The following is a 22,326-nucleotide window of genomic DNA, read 5'->3' on the forward strand; positions in this document are numbered from 1 at the left end:
AAAAGTGTAGAATTTTGCCATTAAGAAATAAGCCAAATAGTTTTGAACTAAAATCTTGATGTAAATATGATTGAACAACATGTCCTGCTGAGTCAAGCACTAGAGCAAAAAAATACACCAAATCCTTACTAATCCTTTTACTTAAGCTGCAAACTTGTTAAACAGTAATTTGGCTTTGCAGTGCTATTTTAGTTTCTATTAGTTCGGTATACACAAAAGAAATGTTTCCGTTGAATGCTTGCTGGCTTGAAATTTAAAGGAATGCTTAGCTCAGCTGCTTTTGTTACCATGTTCATGCAAACATCTCTTTAACTCCTTTCAATAGCGTTGACGAAGTACGCGGGAATACATTCGAGTCTTCCATGAATGCCACCCACGACTACGTGTTGTACATTCCTTTGTTCTTGCATAGATTCACCCCCGAGTTAGTGGCTTTATGCTAATATTATGGGTCATTGGGATTTGCAAACACTTAAGTACTTGTTTAACATTTCATTAGTGCTTCTAAAAATGCTCACGGATAACGATTTCTCACTGCATTGAACCCAGGCCAAATTTATTGCAAGTTGAAAATAATAAATTAAGTTTATTTTACTAAAATACATACAAAATCCTTTTATTGTACTGATTTAAAAAATTTTTTTATGTTCTTAAATGTAGTTTTAAATTTTACAAGGATAATATTAATTTTGATTTTTTATTAGTATATTTTTAGGGGCTAAATAATTTATATGGATAAAATTACTTTTTTTTATTGTGTTAAGTTTCCTGCAAAAGGATGTGTTATTGATAATGGCAGAAAAAATTACAAAGAAAATTAAAATTAAATTTGCTGGTTATTTTTTTTTTTAATAATTACTAAAAATAATATAATCAATAATGGCAGTTAACTTAATTGGTAAAATATTTTTTAATTTCTTTCAATATTAATGCTTGTAAGTAACGAATGATCTCGCCATTAACAATAGTTAAGTATATTAGTACATATATGTATAATGGCATATCCGTATGCATGCTATAAAATAAACATAATAAACTGTACAAAGAAGATTTCAACAGTGATTTTGACAGAAGTTCTTTGCATAAACAAGACCATATTGCTTTATATAAAGAAATATTTTGATAACCGATGACTTGACTCCACATTCACTTACTCACCCAAAACAAACTGTTAGGAACATATATCTAATAATATGAAATCTAGTTCTTATACATATTTATACTACATTGCGTCAAAATCTCATTTCGTTTATACTATATTTCCAGTAAAGATAATGTTAAAGAAAGTTTACGCTCATTACATCCAAAATTCTAAAACACTTAACATCCAGATGAGTTCAAATTACTCTAAAAAATGATCAGATCAATTTAACTAGTATGTGGTTAGAGTATGTTTTGAATGCACCACTATACTAATAATGTTATTAACCTTTAATGATATGGATGGCAGTGTTTAAATTGTAAGTCCTTTCAATATCTGTAGTCTACAATATGAATGGTTGGTTTAAGTGGCGGCAGAGCTTCCTCTACTCTCTCAATAAGGCATAGGCGCTGTTTAATTATCACAAATCTTTTTAAAACTAACCTGCAGTGTTGGTACTCGTAAAAGAGATTATTTTTTAATTAACTATGTTTAAATTGTCTGTTAGTTACGTTGTTGGTATTTTGTGATGAAAAGACTTGTAAGTGCTAGGTCTGGACAATTGCAGCAAAAGTGTTTAGTTGCCTAATCTTCCCTGCACCTTTTGCATTTCGGATTTAAAAAGATGTCCAATTTTTCGGTGTGGATACCTACTGGCCAGTAACCGATGAGCACTACCATGAGTTTTGCCATCTCTGTCTTAGCTTGGCTAGAAGTTTCATTCTTAGTTTGAATTGTTCATAATATTAAAAGGACATGCTATCGATAGTATTTATGGACAATAACTATAGTAAATAGCAGCTTTTAGAAGAGGTCAGCGTCACTTTGGCATAACAATATTATTGCTACAATTGCTTTTAGTTCCTTTTCGACAACTTTTTCACTTTTCAACTTCTACAATAGAACACTTTCTACGGAATTATAATTGTAGTATCAGAAACATATTTATATAGGAGTCTCAAACTAAAATTGAAGTGGCAGGCACACATTTAGATGTTCCAAAACATATATGCTTTATATATGCTTAAAGCACATCCATCAACTAATTCTCATTTTGATATAATTCTGTATGATTTTTTAAAATTTTTTTTATGAATTTATAAATATTAAATTTGGCAAACTTTTAAATTAAAAGTGAAATTGGCTTCATTTTTTCAATATATTTAGTTAACAAAATAAATTTATCAAAATCAAAAAATATTAAAAATTCAATTTGCAAGCAAATGTCGGGGATTTTTTCACTTTTCCGTTTTATGAAAAACAAGCAAATGAAATTAATTCAGCTGAAGCAAAACTGAACTTTTTTTTCCCAAATTTTTATTGAATGTTACCCCTCAAAAAACAGTCCAACATCCACTTTAGAACGGAACAATATTGTTTTGGCAAGTTTTTTTTGCGAATCATGTCAGTAGCACATGTGGTGCTGTATGAGATTAAAATCGTGCCCACATACCCGTAGCACCAAATGAGAGTTTAATGGTCTTGAATTCTTTAGAACAATTCATGTATGATTATTAAAAAAAAAGTTATATGAACTTAAAATGAAAAATTAAAGTCACTCGATGTCTGCACAGAGAGCAGATATATGTTAAGTAGAACAATTCTATTTATTTTGACTTTTGAACAAAGTCAAGTCCTTGTCTGTTAAATTGCTTTTATTAAGAAAGCATATTATTGTATATTTTTCAATTAAAATTAATTTTATTTTATTTTGTTATGTATTAATATTGTTTATTTATTAATTGTTACAGTTGTACCTAACTAAGAGATTCTGTTTAAACGTGAGTTTCGCACCAAATCCGTTGTGCGTGCTGCCGAAGCAGGTGGATTCGTCGTATAAGTACGAGTACCACTTGGAGACTGTAATTCCATCGGGTTTTGACTCATGTTTTATATCAAGAAAATAGTTAAAGGGAGCAATGTCAGTCCTGTAAGCTTTGCACGTAGTGATAGTTTATTTTTAAATAGGCCGCACCTAACCTGGAGAACAGACGTCCTTTGCAGCCGCTTATTGAGTACCGACGCTACGTTATGGACTGCGCTTAACTTCATTACTCCACATTCGATCTTACCGACAAGGGAGACCCTACCAGTAGCAAGCTATCGCCGTCATCGCTCAAAGATTCTTTGTAACTACTGAGCCTCCTCACCACATCAAGGTGGCAATTCTCGAGGAGGTGGCCTCAGCCCAATGTTCGCCTGTGAACGTAATGAAATGTAGAAGATAACATATTTATTAATAAAAAAATCCACTGCCAACAAAAAGTATTTGTACTTCTCTTGTTAATTTTAACAAATTATATAACAAATATCGTTCATAAAAGCATAAGTACTTTGGTGAAGGATCTGAAAATTAATGCCTGAGAAATCACTTGCACTCAATCCAACACTGAATGTTCCATATTGTGCCAAATCTATTTATTTTTATATATCGCCTATATTGTTCTTTTTTTCCTGTCTACGATTTTGTAATAAAAACTCTGAATAAATGAAAAATTACTTTCAATTTTTAACTCGATTGTTAATAATTCGAGAATGAAATGTGAATAACTGAGCTGTGGCATGTTGCTCGCATACAAAACAAAATGAAACCAGTACAATAGTAAGGCCCTTGGTTGCCACATGTCCGTATTGGTTGCTCGGCACGCAGAGCCATGCAATTCAGTCTAGCTGTCAATTTGACTCCTGTGATGGATGTTCTTGACATGGGCTTGCTCACTTTGCAATACTTCGAAAGTGATTAAAGAATACCGCAGCGTCGCATGATGTTGCATACTTTACGGCACTTAAAACGACGATTTTAACATTTATTCTTTAATATAATAGTGCATATAACATATATTGATGAGAATGGTGCGTGAATTTAAGAGTAGATGAATTTAAATTAAATCCATTAATAGCTGATATTTTTATTATGGCTGCGAAACATAGAAGCCTTCAAAACATATAGAAAGGAAGATACAAATATTTTTAAATAAATGCCTGCGAACAATTTCAGTAATATGTTGGCCTAACCACATATCAAATGCAGAACTTTTGCTCCAAACAAATCAGAAAGCTGCTGTAACTGAAATAAATATGGCAAAATGGAATTGAATAGAACATTCGTTGACCAAATAAATACATTCGATGACAAGCTTTGACATGGAACCCACAAGACAGCAGAGGCCCTGGTGCACCGGCTTTAACTTGGAGAAGAAGAATTGAAAGAAAGGTGACAGAAGCGCACTACATATGGAACGATATATGCTGAGAAACACCTAACAGTCTGCGGTTCAAGAGAATCGTTGCGGCCCTATGACCCACTAGGGGAAACGGATACAAAGAAGAATAGCTATATATATTATATTATTATAATATATATGAATATATTTATTTGTGACCCTGAATCTTCTCGTAATATAAATGGAAAGCGTGGTTCTTTTTGGTTTAGTCTCATTATTTTACACTATATGCATATTACAAATTTAATTATAAAGAAATAAAATATATTTAAATTCCTAAAATTAGAAGAACGTTTAACTTTACCGATTTGCCCACTTTGACATGGAGTAGAACTAATCAACATTATTGACTCGGCTACATTAGTATACTGGAAACTAATCAACGATATTATATTTTATGAAAACGATTAAAATATTGGAGTATTTTACCTATGATGACAACTCATTCGAATTTTTTTAAGTCGAGTATTCCATCAGGGGGCTATCGTGAGCATTGAATCTCAATCTGTCAATGTACTTTAACATTATCTTTTGTCATTGGGTTCGTTTATATATGTTTATTTATATATGTTTTCTTTTAAGAATCTGTAACTAGGATACCTATTGCAACATTGCTGTCCACATTTATATTAAGATATATACGTAATTTTTTTTCGTTTGATACAAGGGATGTGTTATCTCCAGTTAAACCCTACAAATAAGAAAAAAAATAACAAATATAAATTATTTGAATTTTTTTAATTTTTTTTATTGTCAAAATAATTGCACAAAATAGCTTATAAAATAAAATGAATTCAATATAAGATAAAAAAAATATAAATTTATAATAATAAGATATGGTTGTGTAGCGTTTAGCAAAGCTTTAAACACTACTATTCACCAGCTAGAAATTGCACAAAGCTAGGCTCTGAGAAGACTTTTCAAAGTTCTATGGTACATTAGGACGAATGACATCCTTAGGGACATCGAGATAGATCCCATAAAAAAATACATAAAGAATAGAGCCCTGAAACTATTTACGAAAACTATCAGACTTACGAACACCGCGTTATCAAATCTCAAAATGGTTACATGCTCCTCGGGAAAGTATGCAGATCTGAGGTCAATTATTGCTTAGTCTGATGAAGTGATAAACAATTATCCAGTCATGGTGTAAAGAGGGGTTTTGAAAATACCTCGAGTTAAAAAAGAGTAAAAGGGCTTAAGTGCACTGGCTCAAACCTCTTATAATTTTTTATTCATATTTTTTAATACATTTAATTGAAAAGTATGAAGTACCATTTTGATGTTAAAGAAGTTAAACACCCGAATAAAACTTTCCTTATTTTTCAATCTGTATTTCTGTTTTGATCATCTCATAACCAAACTTTTAACCAAAGAGTAAATATGAATTTGGTCATTTCTATTGTACCATGGAATATTTTTAAACTGTTACTTTATATTATACAAATATCTTTTTTATAAATAATTGTGAAACAAAATTTAGTTTTTACTTTTAGTGTCGTTTTGAATTTTGTACATTTTTATCTGCAAACTTTTTAGATGTCAAACTGTCAGAGAATGTTTCTGCATTTTTTAATAATGCAATTTTGTTCAAATAAAACTCTATTTTTCATTAATTTAATCATTTTTAATGCACTTTTCGTTTTATACCCGACATTTCCAGATAGTTGGAACATAAAATAATAATGCTGTCGGCGTTTTCATTTCAGATTAACACAATTATTTCTTTAATTTATTTGAAAAATGCCACTTGAAAGTTATTTTTGCATTTTCTATATTTAAGATACAATTCATTTTAGTGAATAAATTATATATTTTTTTAATTTAATTTATTTTTATATATTCTACTATTTAAATATTCATATTATTATATATCTAACTTTAAGTATTTTTTCTAGTTAGTTTACTCTGGCAGCATTTTCTCTCTACCTCACAGATTAGTATCCACCTGCTCTGTTGATATTTTTGTATATATTTCACACGTTTAAAACAAATAAATGAGATAAATATGTATGAAATAACAAATAAATAAATAATGGAATTAAAATATTTCTAATTTACTTAAAAATTATGCAGTTGATTTAATATAAATTTATTAATATGTATGCCATCAAATTGCATATAATTATTTTAGTTAATGTTAGTTATATGTAGCATACCCACATATATATATATAACAAATATAATATAAAATTCTTTTATAAAAAAAAATATTTTTGTTTTTCAGGACAACACAAGGACTTTATTTAGAAATTTTAATGCAATTACTTAAGGACGACAGTAGCGTGAACTTTTGATTGAGAAAAAATAAATAAAAGTGTTTTATGCTTTCATATTGAAAATAAATTTTTTGTTGAAAAATATCAAAGTGTATTTAAGACCATAAAAAAGTAACACAAAATGCAATAGAGTTGACTAGAAAAACTAGAGGTATTAAATATTACTGAAGAGAGCACAGATGTTCTTCACTTGTGCCAATTTTTAAGCAAAAAAAAAACAGAGACCACAAGTGAAGGAAAATATAAAATCTAATAATTTAACAAAATACAATTTGTTTAACAAGAAAACAACAATAAAACAAGTGCAACATCAACAACAACAACTACTACTACTACTACATTCATAACAACAGCACTAACAAGAAAAAAACGAAACAATATGGCAACGTTGAAGTTGCATAGAAGAAAGACAAAGCATAAGCAACAAATGCAGGAATGGCAACAGCAACTGCAGCGGCAACCACAATGGCTACTTGTGTCAGTTGTCATGTTGACACTGTTTGCAGTGTCTATTCAAGGGATTACAGAGGAATTGTCACCAGGTAAGTGAAGTAACAGCTGTTAATAACCCTGACAACCCCCGACCACAAGTTGAAAGCTTGGCAATGTTGCCTACAGAAATTGGCACAGATTGGTAAAGTGCATAGAAAATAAACAAGAAAAAGTAAGAAATGAGAAATGAGAAATGAACTATATTTTCTAACAAAGCACAGACCACCGACTACCACCCACCGCTTAGTTTACTTAGTTTACTCAAGTTCTTAATGCTATATTTTTTTTTAATGCAAGACCTCTTTGCATTACGAAGGTTATATTTACTGTTCTAATACGAACGAAGCTGCCACATTGTTCGAATTTTTTAATGTTAAGTATCTTTTTTCACCTGAGTGAGTTAATATCTGAAATGGTGTTAATGAATTCAGAATGAAACGATGTTAGTGAATGAATACTAACTATACCTTTAGATAAAAAATATAGTCACAGCAATAGAAAGGCTTAAAATTTTTTTTTATACCACATGAAAATTAAATGAGTTTTCCAAGTGGGAACAGATTTATATCTTCACATGCTTAAAGCATTGTGAAGCATAGAAAAATTGAATATAAAAAACAGATCAAAACTTAACTACTATAAGCTATAGAGAATTTTATCGTAAGTAGAATTCATATTCCAGGTTTTATTTTTTAATTGTTAGTTTTAATCAAGTAAAGATAATAATGTTAATAATTATAATTATGTTAATAAAATATTATAATTATGTTAATAAAATATTCTATTTTTAAAACTAAGATATGTCCATTATGTAGTCTATGCTTAACAGTAGTACTGCTAAGTTTTTAACCAGAAAAAAATACTTCCAAGACATAGCATTACTACTAATATGGCTCCATCACAAAAAGTATTGACTCACGTAGGTGGCTAGCCTATTTTAAATCCATTAGAAAAATTCCTTAACCTTCTTAGTATCCAACTTACAGTAAACAAACTTAAAGGGTATATGTTGACAGCATTACTGAAAATCAATGTTACCAATCACTGTCTGTCATACCCAAGTTTTTCTTGCTGGAAGTTAATAAAATAAATAATAAACTGGAAGTATAAATAAAATAAAGTATTTATTGAATAATATACTAGAGTTTTATATACTTGACTATAAACCTTATAAATTTTCTTTTATATTCTAATTAACTTATATATAAATGCAACATATTTTATTTTAATCAAAACTTTTTCTTATCCAAAACTGTTACTCTTAAAGCTAATCACTTAAATTTCAAATTTAAGCTTGGGACCAGACCTAAATACCCACTGTTCAGTTCAAATGATTTCATTTAAAGTATCTTCAAATATCAGATACAGAAAATGGTTGAATAAAAACATAAGCACGCACTCATTCATCTATTTTAATTTATCAGATTTCATTTTAATACGATTTTGATTGAAATTACTGTCATGACCTATGAAACTTCGAGATAGCAAACAGCAAAAAAAAAATATTAACAACAAAAGATATATTAAAACTTATAGACCACAAACCAATACATAAAAAGATATTCTAATCCCTTTGCCGCTCAAACACCTCAACAGTCTAAACAGCCCTAACAGCCCTAACAGCCTGAACAGAATCGACAGCAGCTTCGACACAACAGAAAATAAATTTTATTTAACAGATTAGACAACATTGACACGACCCATTGGAAGTACAAACACAGCAAGAAATTTGAACTCATTCAAAATTAGGTCTAAAAGCACACTTCATGAACTCAGATAAAAATAAAGTAGAACTGAAGATGCAAAAAAAGAAAAAAAATACATTAATTTCAGCAAATGACCCACTCGACCCACAACGAGGCAAAAGGAAAATTTCAATTTCATTTCATGCTGCAGATGCACTGTACTCACTTTGTGGTACTGCGGAGATTTGCTTTGTACTTTGCGTACTCCTCGTTGGCTGATGTTGCCTGATGTTGGCTGATGTTGTTGTTTAAAAGTATTTCGGCCTCCAAATGATGATGAATGCGTTACGCTGTGACCCAAATAAATTTGTCAATTTATCATTTTTGCAAAATGAGTCTGAGATTTATACTTCTAAACCTCGATGGTTTTTTATTTGCTTGTTCATAATTTTTTGTTAGAGGGAAAAGCGTATCTTGTTGCTTCTTAAATTTGCCTTTGCTTAGCTCACTCTTCCTCCTCCTCCACCTCGTCGTACTTCTCCTCTTGACAATTGAGTTGGTTCTTCCTTTTTTATTTGGGGTTTTTAGTTTTCCATTTTAGAGAATAGAAAACATGCCACTTAAGTGTATTTTTCCTACTTTTTCTAGTTCAACTCTCAACAGTTTCTGCTTTAAGTTTGTTTTAATTTTTAATTTTTGTTAATTTTTAAGCAGAATAATATTTATAAAAAAAAAAATTCTGATTTAATATTGAAATCTATTTGAGCTACAGATTTTATATATTAGCTAGTAGTTACTCTACTTTTGGGCAACAAACCCACAGTTTTAAAGTATATAAGATTGCAATATCTTTACCTTCTTTAAATCACTTCTAATTAATTGTCAATAGCAAGTATGATTTATATATAATTTAAATAAATATAAGTATTAACAAAATCAAAAAAGTTAGTTTAAAATTTTTGTCACTTAAATGCTTTCAATTTACTTTACCTCCACAGCCAACGAGATTCAAATTTTGCAATCCATCAAAAGTTTAATTCATCGACTTTATTCCCCTTCAAAAATAAATATGACAATTTTTGCACTTCCATAAATGAAAGTATGGAAGACTGATTCAAGAAACATTACAGTAAGAAGCCTCATAAAATACATGGAGGGGCCAGATGTGAATTTACACAACTCTTAAGCATTAAATACTCTACTCTAAAATACTCGTATATCATATTCGTACAAGTGTGCATGAGGGGGAGAATGCCAAGAAAAAAAATCATTTATCTTTCGTACTGTTTAGAGATATTCTTCAAATGCCTCACTTAAGGCAGTTCATGAGGGAAGATAAGTGTCTTCTTATACACTTATTAAACAATAATAATTGCAAATAATGTTATTTTATTTTGACAAGACATCAAATTTTCTTTTTCTTCTTAAATCAGTCGCTGGCTTTGTCGCTGCTTTGTCGTCTCTTCCATTCAATCCAAATTTGTCTTAACTTTTACATTCAACTTCGTTTAGTAACTTTTTCGAGTTTTCATTCAAATAAATATTATTCTTAAATATTCTTGTTGTGATTTGTACAACAATTTCTTCTTGTACTTCACTCGAATGTTTATAAATAAATCTTCAACCCCAAAATAAAATACTTTTATTTATATTTTGTGTACTTTGGTAAGTACTTCTTCTAAAGGATTTGTTATTATTGATTCAAGTATGCATTGAAACAACACAATTTATGCTTGAAGTATGTAAATTATCTACTGAATCGAAATCATCGTATCTGTGATATACACCATGACACTCATGATACTCAAGAATTCCAGTCAAAGGATATGAGTAATTGTTTATCCGGAATAAGTGCTGCCACGTGTGGAAAGTTCGAAAGAGTTAGATTATAATGTTCTATATGTCAACTACATAAACTTTTTTTCTCATTGTATAGAAACATTTATACCACACACTTAGCTTAAAGGAGTTATATTCAATTAAAAATAAATCTTTTGTTAGAGCAATAATTGTGGGAATTAAATATAAATTGAATTTTAAAATTTATTCTGTCAGTTTTACAGGACTGGACCACATACCTGAGATTGCTGCTGAACTCTTAATACAATTCATTCATAACACGCAATTATGCTAGAGTTTGAACGTAATATCCATTTTTTATACACTAATTAAGTTGTAGCCCTTAATTCAATCAGTAAATTTTCTATTTTAGGCACATTTGACTCGATAAGCCTACCAAATTGTTAATTTTTGGAGTGATGTATTCAGAGATTCCCACCATGAAGTTATAAGATACATATCTCTTCTTTTGAAATAATTATCTACAGATAGATACCCTGCAAAAACAAAGTTTTCCATGAACGAATGTCATGGAACAACTACCACACTCAACTAACGTGAAGTCCATATAAGTTCTTTCCATTCCCGAAATTAGAACTCAGTGGCTTAGGGTTATACCAGGGAAAGGAAATCTACTAGTAAAAAAAAAATTATTTGCAGTATTTTTTCAATTTATTAAAAATTTTTATTATGTATTATATTCTCAAAAGGACAGTTACTGCTACAGTGATATTTCCAGTTTATCAAACCTTTCGAATTCGACTTGACTTAGTTAATAAACGTATTCACCTATTATATATAAATATGTAGACCCCTATGCTTTAATAGACTTAGTTATAGTAGGATGAGAGCTCTAACTTGAAGCATAGTCTTGAACTGTTATGCTATGCAAAAATGTATGAACAGAAAGCTATTGGGGTAATGTCTATAATTTATACAATTCACTTATTAAATTCATATAACATAATATATAATCAAACATTCCTATTCATGTACTAAAAAAAGAACAGATAATTGCATCCTATTTATCTTATCATTAGCTATGCCTGATGTTAATTTAAAACATATATTTTAATAATAGGTTTAAACTCCGTTAAGTAGATATCAAAAAAGATAAGTCTAATAACCAAGCCTAATAAGTAGTAATATATATTACTATCACCTTTAGCCACCTTAAGATCACACAAATATTATTTTGTGTTCCATTAAACATTATTGTGTATAATACATATATAAACATTTACTTTCAAAAATTAAAAATTGAAATTCTTTTATTATAAATAACAATTTCTTTAGTCATTATTCATAAAACCTTTTTTTTTTGTTTCATAAATAAAAACCAATTGACTTCGAAAGATATCTCTTCCTCTACAGACCCCAATAATATCTGAACACTTAAGTTATTCACTTTTATGGAAAATTGCATAAAAAATTTAACTTCATCAGTGAAAGTTAAAAATTTACTGATTATAATATATATATTGTCTCGCCATTCAGAAATTTATATTAATGATCCTTCAAGCACAAAAAATTGACTACTAAAATCCGAAATGACAATAGTAAAAATTCCGTGTATTATTAATTTTAAAAGGTACCAAATGAAAATGGATGAGATATGAATTGTTGAAATCATGGGACGACGGAATGGCGGGTTGGCGTATGGTGGAGTTATCACACAAAAGTGGTTGTGACATTCTGTTGTGTGGTTGAGTGCTAACCTGTTATGGGGATTTCCTTCTGGATTGCACTACAAGTGCCATCCACTTATATAAACATAAAAATAAGGATATTTTCGATTATTATTAATGACACAAAGGTTGTAAAGGACAAAATTACGCAATGAATGTGACGTACCCTTCATTTTGGATACAAATAAATGTACTCGTAAAGAAGGAAAAATATTTTACTAGAATTTTGTTGAAAATTATAAATTTCAACTATGGCTGGACACATTCTACCCCTGCTCTATAAGCAAATATTATTTCCATTGTCGGGTAATGGTACTAATAAAAAGAGAATTATTAATATGGCAAGACAAATGAGACTTGTACTAGAATTGAAAGGACCAAATGTCAGCTGAAACAAAGGCTTTCTTATATACACAAATGTACATATATATAGTATATACCGTACATCGTATATATAACACTTAATAGAGAAAAGCATTAGGGAATGTCAAATAGCAGCACATTGAAGTGAAAATTGAAAATAGCTTTTGAAATGAGCAATGAAATTGAGGGTTAAAAAGTCACGAAAGTAGGGGGGGAGAAATAGTATTTATAAATACATTTCGTAGTTGGTTGACTGTAGTGAAGATACAAATTTATAAGCATTCTGGTTGTTAATAATTGTTGATTGAAATAATGATGATTAATAGTACTATTTGTGCTTAGTGTGACATTTGAGTTTGTAATTTTCGTAAAATTCTGTTAAGACTACTGAGGAAGAACTTGTGTAAAGTAATATAAATGTGTTTTATTGACATTAAGTTCCCTTAAACTAGTTGCAACTACATTAACTAATATATGTGTATGTCTGACAGAATTAGTTACTTGTTACGTTGTCCAGTATAGAATTGTTGGGTTGGTTCCCTTTTACTGGAATGGGAATGTAGAACATTCTTAGAGAAGGCACAATAGTGCATTAGAAGCTTTTTGAGAATAGATTTTGTAGCTGACTAAAATTCTTTAGAAGTATTAAAAATCTTCAAAAGGTACTATAAATTGAAAACTAATCCTTAATTCTAATAAAACACATGCTTCAAGATCTCATCTTCTTCCCAAACAAAATGTACAAGTTACATTGGATTAAGTTCCTAATTTTGTTAGTTTATAATTCAAAATCAAATAACCTGTTATATACACTGGATGTATCTTATCTTATCGGATTTATCTTACCTCATCTTATCCTTTCCAACTAAGTTGTATTAGAGTAAGTTTCCCATTTTGTAAGTTTATAATTATAGTCAAATAACCTATTAAATATGCTGGAATGATTATTACATACCTGTACGAATTTTTCTTATCTCATCCTCTTTCCTACAAAGTTACATTAGAGTAAGTTTCCAATTTTGTAAGTTTATAATTCTAACTACAATGGCCTATAAGAACTCCTATAAGAACTCCTAAAATGACTCTTTAGTTATTTTTATTTGGTTTCATATAAACCATAAACAGTCTTTGGTTAAAAATCTCTACGTGCGATTTTGATATTGAAAGCCCTTGCAGATTATCTCCATATACCTATTTGTGTTAATGTTTTTCTATTTAAATGAGAGAGCAAAAATTACTTTTTCTTAACCTACAAAATGGTTTCGGACCTGTAAAAGTGTGGCTTCTCTTTTCCGGTAAATTTCTCTGGAATTTTGTTGACACTCAGATGACTCATTCATTTAATATGTTCTTCCTCCTCTTTATGAGCTATAGTTATAAAATAGATTTCAGTTATTTAAAAATATTCTTCTGTTCCTCATAGTTAGTGACAACTTGTTTCAAACTTAGTTCTTCAACCAATCCTTACTAGTTTGGTTGAAAAAAATAGACTTATTTTTTTTCTCCGCATGATCAAACAGTTCAATCAAACCAATCCAGCTTTTTTGAAGTTGGGGTGATGACATTCTGAATATTGTTTTATTGTTTTACTGACTTATACTCTATAAAATCTATATTTATCTCAAGTAGTATCTGCTCATGTAATCCTTTATTCTGATTCATTTAATGGGTCGATATATTAAGATTGGCAGGAATAATTCATATTCATCTTAAGTTGGATAATGTTAGGCTAAATCTAAGACATAATTTGTAGTTCAGCTACTTCTAAGTCATTCGTTTATTAGAATTAGTTCGACCATTGTCAGTACATATCCATTCTTTTAGATACTTGTATACTATTAAAGAAAATATATATTTCATTTAATTTGTAGTTCAGCTGTCTCTAAAGCATTCATGTATTAGAATAAGTTCAACCATGGTTAGTGCATATCCAGTATTTTAGATACTTCGATATTCATGCAAATATGAGTGTCCATTCAAGTTTTTATTGTAGAATTCTTTTATAATAGGAAATATTTAAAATGAGTTGAATATTTTAATGAGTTTTGTATTTACTAGTTATTGATAGAAAAAAAATTTTTTAATTATATTTATTTTTATTTCCTCTTCTACTATTATAGGTGTAAACCGGATACTCGTACCTTTATGAAGTGTGCTCTGTTATGCATAAATATTTATTTATGTACTTTAAAATGTCAATAATTTCCTTTACGCTGCATTGGCATGTTTTCAATGATTGGTTTTCTTTCATTTGATTTCACATTTACAATTTTGCACCTTTTTGCACGCCAATATTTTTGCTAGAAGCTATGCTCCAAGGAACATTCATTCTCCATTTTTCTATTTTATTTTATTATTTTTTTGTTTTGTTTTTTTTTTTTTCATTTTTGGAGCAAGCTTGGTGAGCTGAAATTGTATTGCCAAGTGCATTAAGTTGCCAACATTGCAGCGACAATGGTGCGAAGTAACTATATTTTTTATCGTTGTCACAAATTTCTCACTTCCACATTTTTTCAGATATTTTATTTATTTACTTCAATTTCATTCTTTTTTCTCTAAAGTAAAAAATATTGCATTTTACCCCTTGCCAAATTGCTACAACATAAAAGGATATAAAAATATAAGGAATTCTTAAAAATATTTTAGCAATTCAATGGCTATGAGAATGCATGCAAAACAATTTCGACATAAGCCTTTACGGGCTCTGTTAAACATTTAAAATAGAAAAAATTAAAAATAGAAAAAAATTAAAATAAAATATTTGTCCTTTTCTGCACTGCCAGGATTATGTAAAAAATACTTTTTAGAATTCCGAAAAACCGCAACATTTATCAACACTCAATATTATGATTTTTTTAGAAAATATTTTTTTTTTCTCTGCTAAACACCCACATTGCAAGTAATTTCACTCACAACTCATAAAAATTATTTAAAAAATGTTTGAAAATAATTGAATTAGTGATGGACTAAAAGCTTTTATGATGAAGTGACAAAGAGCACAAAATCTGTCCAGCAGTAGGAGTGCTGTTCCGCTCTTCCCGTATACATGTGTGTATACTTTTTAAGGATACTTCAATTACTTTCCCTGCTATACAATGGCAAAACCTTCGTTAACCTTTTAGCCGTGGCATTAGCATGACAATTTTTAATGCAGTGTACTTAAAAGCCCTGTCATATTTGGTTAACCTCTTACTTCCATTATAAATATAAAAAAAGGATAAAAAATTCTTTCAACTTTCATTGTGGAATATATAGTCAAAAAAGTTTTTTTCGTACTAAACTTTTATAATTGCCATTTTTAAAGGTATTTAATAATAGTAGGAAGGCGTAATTGGAGGCGTGGCGTGACCTTGCAGATATTTTATTAACTCCTATAAAATATCTCTTACTCTGTTCAAACAATTAGCCTACCGATATTAATTATTAATTAGTAATTGAATAATACTTATGGTGGGACGTTGAGACAGCGCACCGTCCAACAAGTGGCCCCACTGAAGTGAAGGATTAGCCGAAGTAGATCAAGAATTGAATAAAATTGAATAGAGTAAAAATATAATAATTATTGAACGGACTAATTGGGCATTTAATTCAAAACTGATATTTTTTATTTAGATTTAAAATAATTATATTTTATTAAAGTGATATACCGATATTTCGATTATCTTCAGATATAAAAAAAAACTGACACAGTCACAGATGTCTTCTTCAACATACAAAACTGTGAAAAACTTTTTATTAGTAGTGCTAAGTTATATCTGAACCCATATAAACAAACAATTGTTTGTCCATTTCCAAGGTCTGAGTTATTAACCTAGCATAACGCATTGATTGACTGGAAGATACACGCAATCCATTATTCAGTTATAAATTGTAAAAATTTCATAAATATTCAGCTATCTAGATATAGTAATATTATTACAATATATCAACTATTTTTTATTAGAACTAATAAGATATATCTAAGCCCCTAAACACCTCGCCAGTTTGTTAGTTTTCTAGATCTCATTAGCCATTAGCATTACGTATCATTCTTAATCCATTCCATTAAAAATCAAAGCATTGGAGATGTTGAAAAATAGATTATATTTAAACCGGATGCCAGATTTAGCCATCGTTTTAAATGTTAGCAAAAACTTGCCTAAATCTATACATTTTGAAACCATTAGAACTGACTTTACTCGTTTAGGTAGTTAAGTGTCTATGTAACTCTAATTTTATAAAAACTTTAAATTTAGTTTAAAATTTATTTTTTATTAGAAAATCAAATTAAATTTTTTTTGCCAAAGTCATTATATGACTGTATTTTCTGAAATTTTTATTATAATGAATAAAATAATAAGAAAAAAATTATTTGTGTTAAAAGAAACATAATTATATTTTTTAATTTCTTTTTACAATTTTTATTTTTCTCTCATATTTTTTTCTAATTTTTCAATTAATTTTCATCACTTCAAAAGAATTTTGCTCAGAAAACATCGAATTTTGCTGTAAATCGATTTGTGTAGTTTGCTTAATAATATAAAAAATCTCCTTAACCGCTTTCACATTTTTATGAAATATTTATTTAGCGTGATTATTTCAAATATAATTTTTTAATATTTGAACAACTTCGCTCATAATTTTTACAGCGAACAGCATGTCCTCTGGAATATCCTGCCGAGTATTTGCAAGAAGTTTATATACGTAAGGTTATATGTCATAATTTTTGTACGTGATGAAGAAAAAATTTCTGATTATATCCTGCGGTGTTATGCTTGAATCAAAGGACTTTTGAGTAAAAAATACAAATAAAAATAATGACAATTTTATTTCAGTGAATTTTACTAAAATTAATGAAGAAAAAATATATTTCATTTGAAATTAGTTGAATTTCTTTATATTAGATTTTATTAATACTAAGTCGGTTTTTTTATAAAAAATAAAAATTAAACCATTAACAGTTTAATAAAAGGGACATAGGTATATCCAATTCATAGCAAATGGTGACAGAGCATATATATTATAGGAAAATTCATTTAATGACGATTTTGTATGTGCTTTAGAAAGGTACTTTTTTTTTATTTTTTATATTAAATGTTATGAAAATGGACTAATGTGTTTGCATACTGATCCATTTTATATCTGTGTTTAGCCATTTTTTTATGTCCAATGTGTACTAAATAGTTTTATGTTTCTTCTTCAGACAAAATGAAAGAATTCAACATCAGTTAATGTATTTTAAAAATCATCATACTGTAGAGTTTATAGTCCATAGTCAAGAAAGCCATATTGGATATACGATCTTGTGAAATCAAACAGAAAATATTACTTGTGTGTTAATATCTAACAGTCCGGAATTAAATTTAGAGTGAATCCATGTTATATATACCAATAGAATATACAATTAGAAATCATATCTTATGCACTGAAATAAGATATAATATAGACATAAAAATATTAACAATTGTTGAAATATTATATCAAATCACTATTAATGTATGTGTGCATTAAAGACCAGAAATCATTGCTACTTGAATAGATCTATGATACCTATAAGTTTGCATAATAATACACATAACATAATGTGCTACAATATTTTAAGCATATTAAGGTTACTTATAACTAAACACTACCCAAACCAATAGTTCAATATTTGAAATTCACATATATATTTCATATTCATACATATAATCACATACAGACAATAATTTTCAATACCTTACATTGGAACTGTTGTATTTGTCTTAAATCAAATATGTCTTAAGTCCACTTTCGAACATATCTATAGTTTGAGATACCATTAAAGACGCAGATATATATACAAAATTTAAGATTCGAGTGCTTTCTTTTGATTATGATTGTAGTATTCGCTTTTATCGTAAAATGAATCATTGCATTAGCCGATCTAACTTATGATAATTATATCTCCTAATAATACTTATCTCCTGAACTGGTTTAAATACCGGTTTAGCTAGCTCATGACAAACTTATCTCCTAATAATACTTTTATCCTGAACTGGTTTAAATATCCGGTTTAGTTCAAGATAATTATATCCCCATTTAATACTTTTTTCTAAACTGCCTTATATACTTTGTTTAGTTCATGGTAATTATATCTTCTAATAATACTTTTCTACTGAACTGGGTTAAATACCCGGTTTAGCTCATGACAATCATATCTCCTAACAATACTTTTATCCTGAACTGGCTTAAATACCCGGTTTAGCTCATGATAATTATATCTCCTAATAATACTTTTCTCCTGAACTGGCTTAAATACCCGGTTTAGCTTATCATCATTGTATCTTCTTTAAATATTTTTCTCCTGAACCAGCTGAAATATGCTTTGAAGACCCTTTAGCCTTACTTTTTGTTAGTTATCACATTTTACTCATCGCTGCTTCTCGCCATGCTGCTTTACACATTTATTTCCTTATTTTAGTTTTTCTAGTTATAATTTTTGAAAGCATAAGATTCTTTTAAACCATTTAAACTTACATTAACTAGTTGGAATCTATCTCTTATAGTCGTTTCATTTCTTCATTTTAGTTAAGCGCAAATCAAAGTATTTAAAGCTTTTAACGTCTTCACAGCTTGCTAGTTTTAAGCTCAACTTTAAGCTAATGCTTTGCATTACTCGACTAAACGTCTTCACCACAATACTTAAGCAATTATAAGACGTGTAAACACCTTCTTTAATTCAATTAAGAGACATATTAGGATTGCAAATACTGACATGAGTCTGTTGGAACCATTTAGTTACTCATGTAAATTGTATATATTTTCCTTTGTAAGGATATCAGATTATATTGCTGTTTTACTGTTACACTTAACTTGCTATGAACTTTCCTAAAATCCTAACGGAAGCCTTTATTTGCTTTGATATTCGATATGCACATCTCATGTATTATGCATCACTTTTCAGTTCTAGATAAGAATTAAAATTTTCAATTGTTAGAGATTCTTTTTTCATTCGATTTTCCCTGTTTGATATTACAATTGGTTGATTAAATTTTTGTATTCATTCGCTGCTCATCCTGCGGCTACAAACGGGTTAAAAAAATAGATAAAAAAATAAATAATAAATACAATACAAAGTAAAAGTATGCAGTTATATGAAAAAAGCATTTCACATAAAAAAGTTATTTACATTTTCACATACAAATACAAATGAAAATATACGCTCACTTGCTTGCAGTACATAAAAAAATGATACATATTTGATAGTTTTTTAAGTTGCCACAAAACATAAACAACTAAAAAAACATACAAACACACTAGCACAAACACACACACAGAAACACACAGACACACACATACACATACATACACACTAACAACCATAAATCCTTTTGGCCAGGACTGCGGCGCCTTTCAGGTGAGCATTTAAATGCGCTTTTTCCATGCTCATTCATGCATTTTTAGCCTGAAAGTGCGCTGCATAAAAAGGTAACTAAAACGTTACATCTCAGTGGCCAAAAAACCGAAAACTACACTGTGAAAAAAAACTTACATAAAACTCAAAAAAAGTTGAAAAAATAGAAACGCTTGCAGTACAAAATTTTGTAAAAATCTTCATGGAAAAAATTGTTACAAAAGTAGCATCAAAGTGGAAAATAAAATTTATTCAGTTGGGCATACATAAACCAAAAATACAAAAGCGAGCACTGCCCGTACATCCGCGAAATTTGTATCTATGTAGGTACATAGTTACAGATATAAACAGAAGAGCCAAAATTCAGTTATTCAATTTGTACGTTTGTACGTTCAAAAAGAAAAAGATCAGCGATCCTGAATTTGGAAAACCTTGGTGTGATTAAAAATAGAAACCAACCTGTTTAGAAAATATATAGAAAAAAAAATGTGCTAGTAGGATTGTAATTGTAAATATTAGACGAGCCTTATATGTATGTATTGCAGCATACATAAGATTGAATTCAAAATTAATTCTAAAGCTCAATTTCAATGTTCAATGCTAAACCTAAAAAACATTGTACTGCATACTAATACATAGATACAATTGAATCTTTGGACTTCACATATTAATTTTTTTTTATTTAATAAATTTTTTTCTAAGTACAAGTTATGTACTTTACTTTGGACAGAAAACTGTATACCCATAAGCAACTATCTTATGATATGTGTACCTATATACAAAATACTAAGATATCTTAACAGATAGAAGGTAATGTTTCGTCAACTAGCTCTTAAAAACTTACAAATATGACTTATAACTCATAAATAAATAGACAAACACAAATTAGCATACACTCACTAAACTCTTGACAGCGTTTTTGAAATGTATCTATAGATGGAGTAGTCACCGGATTATTCGCATTCGCATACAATTATCATATGTTGCAGTATAAGTTTTTTGTGACCTTGCAAGATAATCATACGAAATCAAACCGCATTCTAAACAGAAAAAAATATGTAATACACATTATTATAATTATTATCTAATATTATAATAAAAATACAGATAAAGATAAATAGATAATAGCTATTATCTATTCTTATCTATTATTAGATGTTATTGTAAGTTATCGGTACTGGTGCTACACTTCAAGTAATTGTCACGCTAAAGAGCTGTTGCTTTCATTTAACTGCAATAGACTACCCATGTTTAGTGTAATCGAACTGAGGTTGTGGAAGGGTTATCTGAGGGGTCTTTGTTTATTGCTTAAAAGCGGATAAGGCCATTACTCAAATTTTTGCGACTGTTCAGCTGTGATGTAGGTGAAGAGGAAACTCTACGATCAGAAGTAGAGTCTATTCTCGTCTGAAATTATGATGTCTGCATCAACTGATATTTTGACTTTCATTCGAACGAAATAGTATTTTTCATATAATCAAGTTCAGTTAGTAGGACAAAGCATTGTAGCAAGGTTCTGCTCTCCGTGCACCAGTATCCGTTATATTCTATTCTACTATATTTTCTATTCTATGTTTTCCTATTTTTCTATTCTATTCTATTATATTTCCATTTATTGTAGGTTGTTTACCTAAGTCTCTTCAGACTTACATAAATGCATATTATTAATATATGCTGATATATATATTTTGATTTTTTAACAATTTTTCACAACATACATCCTGAATATTTGCGATATTAAATTCCTGGTTCTTTTTACATGTCCTCGTCTATGAAATTATGTATGTTCAAATTTAGCAGATCTACTAATATGTAGCATCTCTAAGACCTTATAAAGTTATATAACTTAACTGGAAATGAAAGGTGAAAATGAAATTGAATAATACTTCTTGAATAGCAACTGGATTATATCCAACACTTGCTTAAATTCTGCCATAAGTGTTTCTTTAACAACCGTATGTATTCCTTTGAGATAATTCCTGATATTTTATGGCTACGTAGCTGGCAATAGCCCAGGAGTCACACGAAGAAGAAATGTATTCAGAGTATCACGTTCCTTACCGAACGGTCCATTAGTGATGAATTGAATGATCTTCGTGACCAATTCTCTCCATCAATGTGTAAAACTACTCTTTCTAAAATATCTCGAGCAAATATCTCATAATAGTTAAATCGTATATCTTTTACTTTAATTGTACTTAAAAAAATATTAAATATATTATTAATATATATTAATATATTAATATATATATATATTA

The 22,326-nt window shown here is 29.1% G+C and overlaps 1 protein-coding gene across 1 annotated transcript in view; it reads left to right on the top strand.

Moving 5' to 3' along the window:
* The first annotated feature begins 6,947 nt into the window (after window positions 1–6,947).
* The window catches only part of LOC119674188, a 115,980-nt gene continuing 100,601 nt past the window's right edge, over window positions 6,948–22,326 (top strand). The window contains exon 1 of the mRNA XM_038085311.1: window positions 6,948–7,189. Within this exon, the coding sequence (XP_037941239.1) occupies window positions 7,027–7,189 (163 nt within the window). The 5' untranslated portion in view covers window positions 6,948–7,026. The remainder of the gene's footprint in view (window positions 7,190–22,326) is intronic.

The sequence above is a fragment of the Teleopsis dalmanni genome, chromosome 2 (genome assembly GCF_002237135.1).
Source record: "Teleopsis dalmanni isolate 2A chromosome 2, ASM223713v2, whole genome shotgun sequence".
Classification (NCBI taxonomy): domain Eukaryota; kingdom Metazoa; phylum Arthropoda; class Insecta; order Diptera; family Diopsidae; genus Teleopsis; species Teleopsis dalmanni.